The sequence below is a fragment of the Durio zibethinus genome, chromosome 9, assembly GCF_047325235.1.
Source record: "Durio zibethinus cultivar Kanyao isolate XHJ-2024 chromosome 9, ASM4732523v1, whole genome shotgun sequence".
Taxonomy (NCBI): domain Eukaryota; kingdom Viridiplantae; phylum Streptophyta; class Magnoliopsida; order Malvales; family Malvaceae; genus Durio; species Durio zibethinus.
This window is the reverse complement of record NC_143170.1, coordinates 11682755-11691987: the sequence shown is the minus strand read 5'-3', so window position 1 is coordinate 11691987 and position 9233 is coordinate 11682755. Positions and strand designations below refer to the sequence as shown.

At 29.3% G+C, this 9233-nt stretch overlaps 1 protein-coding gene across 1 annotated transcript; it reads left to right on the top strand.

Annotated features, from left to right (window-relative positions):
* Positions 1-4627: 4627 nt before the first annotated feature.
* On the top strand, positions 4628-7414 carry LOC111317073 (putative inactive receptor kinase At1g48480). The gene is made up of 2 exons (XM_022919406.2): positions 4628-6168; positions 6499-7414. Exons 1-2 carry the CDS (start codon positions 4809-4811, stop codon positions 7101-7103), a joined length of 1965 nt encoding a protein of 654 aa, XP_022775141.2. The 5' UTR covers positions 4628-4808; the 3' UTR covers positions 7104-7414.
* Positions 7415-9233: the final 1819 nt, after the last annotated feature.

Sequence of the window (9233 nt, the reverse complement as noted above, 5' to 3'; positions counted from 1 at the left end):
CTGCTAAGGCCCAATGGGTGAAATATCCTAAAAAAGCTTTGCAAAGCCTCTTATGTCCACCTATCACTTAGTACGAGGCTTTGCACTACAAAAAAGAATAAGAAAATAAAGTTATACATTCACTATCAGCTATAGCTTTTGGTGTAATGGTAAGCACTTGATATTAAAAACTAGTATCAGAGCCAAGGTGATGGGTTTGAGTCATAGTGGTGTTGCTAAAGGAGAGATTGTTGGCAAATTGAAGATTGGTTGCGTCCGTCAACTCCATGTACTCAAACATTATGGGCGCTTGTGTATGTTGAATGCACTATAAGGTTAGGGTATGCGTCTTCCTAATAGCAATTGCTTTTGAGAGAATTGATAGCGCCTGAGGTCCTAAGAGTCAAAATAAGAATCAATTCAAGGCTAACAATTTAACAAACATATGTTAGTTACATTGCTGAGCTGTCCTCGTAGAATCAATTAGGGATAGGGGATAGCTTTTATATATGTTATAGATACTCTTTTTATTTCATTTTATTTGTCCATATTTTATTTTGGAATGTTCCAAAATTATATATATATTTTTTAACATTTTAAACTCTTACTTTTTATATTTTAAAATTATTTTTATTTTTATTTGTATTTTAACATTAAGGCTCCATTTGGTAACCATAAAAATGGTTTTCGAAAAATATTTTCTACATTTTCTTATGTTTGGAAGGAACAAAATCAGTTAGTCAACTGAAAACAATTTCGAGTCAACATAAAAATTAAAGTAGAAACACAAAAATTGTCTTCCATTTTTTTTAGGCAAAAGACAATTTCCATGAAGAAAAACTCATTCGTGCTTCCATCTCTCTAAAAAAAAAAAACCCATGAAAAGCTACAAATCTTTATCCTTTCTCCCCTTAATTCTTTCACCTTCCTTTAATTTCATTCTTTTCACAATCACCATAAAACCCATAGCTCTCCCATATTTCTTCATCTTTCTTTTTGTTCTTCAATTTCCCATAAAACCCATAAATCTCCCACTATCTTCAATCCTCTTTCACCTCTTTCGTTTTCTTCAATCTTTATCATCAATTTTCATCATCAACTACCATATGTAATGATATAAGTAATCTTTTTTCTTTTTACACTTTTTCTTTAAGTTGGAAAGGGAAACCACATTTTTTTATGTCGCCAAGCTTTGAAGCTAGATGAATTTGATGAAAATCCATCTACCAAGATCTACCCACACTTGTCTTTAGGCGAATATTTGTTTCAATTACTTCCAATATAAAGATTTTGATTAGATTTTTATCAATTTGAAATGGGTATCAAGATTTGTTATTATTTTTATGGGTTTTGGTTTGAATTTTTATTATTATGGATGGTTTTGAGTTTTGATTTGATGAACTTGTATGGGTATTATAAATATTGATGAATTTGTTTTTGTTAAAATTATGAAAAAATTTCATGAAAGACATTGATGAATGTTGATAGAAAATATTTTTGATTATTGTCATTCAAACATAGAAAATTATTTTCCTTTAGAATCTCCAAACAATTGAAAATATCATGTTTTCCAAAAAAGCATTTTTCATTGAAAATATTTTATTTTTGGAAGATGTTTTCAAGTTATCAAACGGAGCCTAAAAAACGTGAAACTTTAATTTTATAAAAAAATAAAATGTAATATTAAATACATTAAAGTCAAAGTTTTTTATTAAACTGCGTAAAAGTTAATAACACCCAAATAATTTGAGATGAAGTGAGTATATCACAAAAAATTAGGTCTTGTTTAGTCCATAAGATAATGAATAGGATAGGATAATAATCACTCTCTATTATGTTTGGTTTGTATTTTAAAAAAAGGGGATATGATTATGAAAATTAATCATCCTCTTGCTATCGGATGATTCAATTCTTCCAAAATGGAGAAGATTATTTTTAACCCATGGAATTAAACTTACAAATCCTATTATACCTTTAAAAATTACATCAATAATTTAAATTGTATGGATTTTAAGAAAGAATAACTTTGACCAATAAATAAATTATCATATCCTAATCATTACACACATCAAATAATATATGATGACATTGTTTAATCTAATCATATTAATAATATCATTTTATCTTATCTTATCATAATTTTGTATACTGAACACATCCTTATATAGTTAAATGTTATGGTTAGAGATGGCAACATGTAAGATATTTGTTATTTTTAGTTGCATTTTATAGCCACAATAATAGTGGTTTAGATAAAAATTTTCATTATTTATTGCTAAAAAAAATCATTTTTAAATTATTTTTTAACCTATAAATAATTTTAATTATATTTTTAGGCTATAAGTTTATTTATTTTTTAAGATTTTAAAAATTTAAAATTAATTTTTTATGAGAGATTTTTATGTAATTTATGGTAACATATAATATTTAAACATTGACATTGCATCTAATATAAATTCTATTATTTTTACATTAAAAGCATCTATATTTCAAAAGATGAATCTATTATAACAATGTGCATCTAATACTATGGATTATTTTATTAAAAAAAAAATTTTAGGAGTCTATTAAAAACTAGTCTACTAAGAGTGTATTTGGTTAGAGAAAATCCACAAATTTTCCCCTGAAATCTTAATGGTAGATATTTGATTTTCATATTTGGTTCAAAGTAATCTAATTACGATAGAAAATATTAGATTCCTAATAGTACCTAAAGTCTCAAAATCAGAAACTCATATCTCCCTATGATATTCTAGGATTCCGAAGGAGAAAGTTGTCTTATTTTCAAAATTGACCTAAATAAAAAATAATGAAATAGTCGCTACCCATTTGAAAAGTATGTTTAGAAGTGACTGAAACTGAGCTGTAAGTTTTTGTATAGAAAAAAAATTTTATATTGTAATTAAAGCGTTTAGTAAAGAGAAACACATTCAATAATCTTTTTATATTTTTATAAAAATGATTATTTAAGGCGTTTCTACATAGAAAACACCTTAAATATAGAAATGCCTTAAATAATCCTTTTGTATTTTAGGATTTAGGGTTAATATTTTTATAAAATGATTATTTAAGGTATTTTTATACAAAAAATAAATTAAGTAATCTTTTTATAAAAGGATTATTTAATGCGTTTTTTGTACAAAAATGCCTTAAATAATCTTTTAGTTCAAGATAATTCAATTATAAGGGAAAATATTATATTCTCAATAGTACCCAAAGTCCCAGAATTAAAATCTCACATCTTCTTATGGTATTTTAAGATTTCAGAAGGGAAAGTTACCTTATTTCTAAATTTGATCTGAATAAAAAATAATGAAATAACTGTTATCCTTTTGAAATGTATGTTTAGAATCATTTACAGTCAGTCCTGTTTGCATCTCACGGGGTGGCCAGTAAGGGTACTTCAGAAGCTAGTTTTCGTTAAGTCTCTCGACCTAACAACCCTGCGTGGTGGTCAGCCACGGTTGAGACATGTCCAGACAAGAGCTAATGCTTCGCCACAGATCACACTGTGAGAATCTTGGATCATGTACACCTGATTTAACCGTCTCGTGAACTAGCTTTGATACCATTTACAGTCAGTCCCGCTTGCTTAAAACTCAACTGTAAGTTTTTGTAAAATTTTTTTTATATTGCAATTAAGGTGTTTGACATGAAGAAATGTCTTAAATAATCATTTTATATTTTTATAAAATGATTATTTAAGGTATTTTTGCACAAAAATACCTTAAATAATTAAGGTATTTTCTGTACAAAAATACCTTAAATAATCCGTTTGTATTTTAAAATTTAGGGTTTAAAGTCAATATTTTTATAAGAGAATTATTTAAGGTATTTTTTATACAAAAACATCTTAAATAATCTTTTTATATTTTAGGGTTTAAGGTTAATATTTTTATAAAAGATTATTTAAGACGTTTTTTGTACCAAAATATCTTAAATAATTATTTTTAAAATTAAAAGATAATTATTAAATGATTCATAATATAAAAAAATAAAAAAAATCATTTAAGACGTTTTCTGTATAGAGACGCTTTAAATTATCTTTTTATAAATAAATTAAAGAAATATTTTTTATTTTTTTTATGATATAAAAAAAGTGACAGACACATTTATTGAAATTTTTTCTAACAATTTTTTCTTATCCTTTTCTATTACTAAAAAAAATGTCAAATATCTCAATTAATGATATTTTATAAATAAAAATAGCAAAAAAAAATATCATTTGTTGTTTGAACATTTATTATTAATAAAATAAAATAAAAAAAATTATCATCATATATATCAAAAAAATTATGATAATTATCTAAGAATTAATATACATAAATTTTTTTATCTAAATGAATGAATATAAATATAAAATATCTTAGAAATAAAAAAAAATTACGTATTGTACTTGTTTGTAAATTACTTTTTTTTTTTTTTTCAGAATTCAAAATTTTGTTCTACGAACGTACCCAAAAGTGTTTTAATTTATTTTAAAAAATAAGACAAAAATATTGAAGACAAAAACAAACAAAAAGCTGAAAGGAATCCCTGTTGACTAGACCCAGCATCACTGGATGCAGCTAGTGTTTGCCTGACTCTTTTCTCTCGTCCTTTTGTATGTTTTATTGTATTCTTTTCCTTCACATCATCACTACGTACTACCCACACTCTTACCAATGAAAACAGAAAAAATACACTCTTAATAACACTGTCTCGTCTTCGAACGCCGTAAAGGCCAAACAAGAGAAACACAGTGGCTAAATCCACCCACATTATCAGCGTTATCATATCCTTATCCTCTTTGTCTTGAACAAAAACATAAACAACGAGCAGAACCAAAAATGGCAGCCCAATTTTTTTTCATTGCCATTCTTTTTTTAATCCTAATACAGGTGACTAAACCAGATCTTGTCAACGACAGAGCAGCGCTGTTAGCCCTTCGTTCCTCGGTCGGAGGTCGAACCCTGTTGTGGAACATCTCCAATCAGAGTCCATGCTCCTGGGCTGGGGTCAGGTGCGAGCAGAACCGCGTTACAGGGCTTAGGCTACCTGGTGTTGCACTCTCTGGCGAAATCCCACCTGGCATTTTCGGGAACTTGACCCAGCTGCGCACCCTCAGTCTCCGTCTCAACTCGTTAACCGGACAGCTTCCTTCGGATCTTGCTCTTTGTGAAAATCTCCGAAACCTTTACTTGCAAGGGAACCGTTTTTCGGGTGAGATCCCGGAGTTCCTGTTTGGTCTTCATGATTTAGTGAGGCTAAATCTTGGCGTTAATAATTTTTCTGGGGAAATCTCTGCTGTTTTCAACAATTTGACGAGATTAAGAACTTTGCTTCTGGATAGCAACAGCCTTTCTGGGTCAGTACCTGATTTGAGTTCTTTGCAAAATCTCAATCAGTTTAATGTGTCAAATAATTTGTTGAACGGGTCAATACCAAAGGGGTTACAGAAATATGGGTCCGCCGCTTTTCTGGGGAATTTGCTTTGTGGACAGCCACTTGACAAGGCTTGCCCTGCTACTGCTGTTGCTGGTAATGCAACTGAGTCTGCGAATCCCACGGACGAGAATAAACAAGAGAAAAAGAAGAACAGAAAGTTGTCTGGAGGTGCAATTGCAGGTATTGTGATTGGATCTGTGCTGGGATTTCTATTGATTATTATAATTTTAATGATTTTATGTAGAGATAACAGCAGCAAGAAAACGAGGGCAATTGACATTGCTTCGATTAAAAATCAAGAATTGGAGATTCCTAGGAAGAAATCAGGTGGGGAAATGGAGAGTGGTGGATATGGAAATGGGTATTCGGTGGCGGAGGCAGCAGCAGCAGCAATGGTGGGTGGTGGTGGTGGAGTGAAAGCAGGTGAAACCAATGGGACTGGAGCTAATAAGTTGGTTTTCTTTGGGAATGCGGGGAGAGTGTTTGATTTGGAGGATTTGTTGAGAGCTTCCGCTGAGGTTTTAGGTAAAGGAACGTTTGGAACAGCATATAAAGCAGTGTTAGATGGTGGAAATGCAGTGGCTGTTAAGAGGCTCAAGGATGTGACAATTTCTGAGAGGGAGTTCAAAGAAAAAATTGAAGGGGTTGGAGCTATGGATCATCAAAATTTGGTCCCTCTCAGAGCATACTATTTTAGTAGGGAAGAAAAGCTTCTTGTCTATGATTACATGCACATGGGAAGCTTGTCTGCACTTTTGCATGGTGAGCATTTTTTTTTTTTTTTGGGTTAAATTCGGAGCATTCCTTTTTGGATCGTTTATTGCTTCTTTTGAACTTGCTCAATTTCATATGTAGATGGTATTCATTCTTCATAGGTGAATGATGTTGCATTTATCTCCTCATTCTGCCATTTTCTTGTCCTTTTATGAGCAAAATTCAATTTTGTTTTCTTCTAAGTGTTTGGTGTCAAACTCCTTTGATTTCTTTAGCATCATTTTCAGCCCTTTCTGGAGATTCCATCATAATTTAGAGTTATTGTGCTGTATGTAGCTTTTAAGTTTTCTTCCATATTTTCACTGTTTTGGGATGCAGGGAACAAAGCAGGAAGGACTCCACTGAACTGGGACATTAGATCTGGAATTGCTGTTGGAGCTGCCCGTGGAATCGAATACCTGCACTCTCAAGGGCCTAATGTCTGTCATGGAAGCATAAAATCGTCAAATATCCTCCTCACTAAATCCTACGAAGCTCGAGTTTCCGATTATGGCCTAGCACACCTTGTAGGGCCTTCCTCCACTCCCAATCGAGTGGCTGGGTACCGGGCACCAGAAGTGACTGAACCCCGCAAAGTATCACAAAAGGCTGATGTTTATAGCTTTGGTGTGTTGCTTTTGGAGCTCTTGACTGGGAAAGCCCCCACCCATTCGATCTTGAATGAGGAAGGAATTGACCTCCCAAGATGGGTGCAGTCAGTTGTCGGGGAGGAATGGACATCTGAGGTTTTTGATATTGAGCTCCTTAGGTATCAGAACGTGGAGGAACAGATGGTTCAACTCTTGCAACTTGCAGTAGATTGTGCTGCCCAATACCCTGACAAGCGCCCCTCTATGTCACAAGTGACAAGGCGTATTGAGGAGCTACGTCGTTCTAGTTTGGGAGAAGATCAGCCTGTTAAGGTCAATGATGCCGATGAGTAAGCTCAGTCCGGCCACCAATACCATATTCTCTGATGGATTTATCCCTGCTTTATCCATAATTAGTATGTAAAGCTTTGTGGTCTAAATTTTCCTTTGTTAGATGCCAATTGTCTATTTCTTTTCTCCTTTTTCCATTTCCCTCGGTTCCTCCCAAAAAATAAAAAAAAATAAAAAAATCCCAGCGGCCATGGTACTAGTTTTTATTTTCTTTTTATTTTTTTAATTTATATTTAGAGGTGGATATACGTTCCATTTGTTCTTTATCGGGTGGATCTTAGTGGTTTGAATTATTACTTTTGCTTTTGATGCAACTTTTGATCTGTTTGACCAGGCTGTTGTTTCAGTTGCTTTGAAACGTTGGTTGTGATGCCTACTTAAAAAAAAAAAAAGAGAATTTCTCTAGAAACATGAATTGGCGTTGTCTAATGATTTTAATAAGAAATTACATTGAAAATACAGATAATTAATTATAGAATCATGAGAAAATAATTATTCAGATATGAAATTTAACAAGTTTTGAAATTTACAAATAATAAATATTTATAAAATAATATCTAATATCAACAAATTAACAAATATTTAATATCAATAAATTAATAAATTTATTTGTGTTGATAATTATAATTTTCTAGTAATTTACCCTCACTTTGGATTAATATATATTGGGATAATTTTTTTTAATATCAACAAATAATAAATATTTACCAAATAATATCTAGTTTCAACAAATTAACAAACATCTAATGTCAACAAATTTATAAATTTATTTAATGCTTTATTTTCTTTCAATCAAAGTTTTGTTCTTTTCCGTTCTTTCTTTGTCCTTTCCCTCTTCATATATAAATATATATATTTATTTATTTGACTCTTTCATTTCTTCTTAAATATAAATTGTGGACATTAGATACCTGTCCAGCTCAAAAAATACCAAGTCCAACCATTTGTTGACAGACGCTTGACTTTTTCATTGCTTCTTTATACAAAACAATATGTAACTGTGCACGCTTGTTCAGCCCAATAAAAATCCTTTCCAAAAAAAGACCTGGATGGAATCTTCAAATTTTTTTTAAAGTCGATTAGGATTAGATGTAAAGATCGATCTATTGGTCTTCGACCCTTTAATTTAGTGAATAAAGATACTTAAAAAGATATTAAAAATTTTATTTTGAATTAAGGTTTTTTTATTTGTATTAAGATTTTATCTTTCTAATATAATTAAAAAAAATGGATCTATTAGAATTATTTAAAATTAAATTAACCAAATCATATTATTTTATTTTAATTAATTAATTTAAATTTATTAATTTAAAAATTTTAATTAATCAAATTTAACTTGATTAATTTTTAGATGACGTTTGATTAACAAAATCTTGAGTTTCGAGAAAAATGTGATTCTTGAAAAAGTATGATACTCAATTTTTTTTTTTATTTTTAAGATATATCACGTTTAGATTTACTCATTTAATTAAAAAAAAATTCATATATATTAATTCTTGTATAATTACTATAATTTTTTTGATATATATGATGATAACTTTTTTATTTTGTTTTATTAATAATAAACATTCAAACGACAAATGATGCCTTTAATAGAAAAAAATAAATATTTTTATTTGATTGCTATTTTTATTTGTAAAATATCATCAATTGAGTTATTTGACCCTTTTTGAGTAACAAAAATTTATAAAGAAAATTGTTAGAAAAAATATTAATTAATGTGTTTGTCACTTTTTTTATATCATAGAAAAAATTTAAAATGTTCCATTAATTTATTTATAAATGGATCATTTAAAGCGTTTTTGTACAAAAATGCTTTAAATAATTCTTATATTTTTTTTATATTATGGATCATTTAATAATCATCCTTTAATTTATAAAAAATATTATTTAAAACATTTTTGTATAGAAAACACTTTAAATAATTTTTTAAAAAATATTAACCCTAAACCCTAAAATATGAAAATATTATTTAAGATATTTTCTGTACAAAAACGTTTTAAATAATCTATTTATAAAAATATAAAAAAATTATTTAAGATATTTCTATACAAAAAATATCTTAAATAATACTTTTATAAAAATATAAAAAAATTATTGAAGTCGTCTCTTTATGCCAAACACCTTAATTAT

Coding starts and splice junctions, on each gene's coding strand:
- LOC111317073 (XM_022919406.2), top strand. CDS start 4,809: ATGGCAGCCCAATTTTTTTTCATTGCCATTCTTTTTTTAATCCTAATA. Junction 6,169..6,498: donor CTTGTCTGCACTTTTGCATG/GTGAGCATTTTT, acceptor TTTGGGATGCAG/GGAACAAAGCAGGAAGGACT.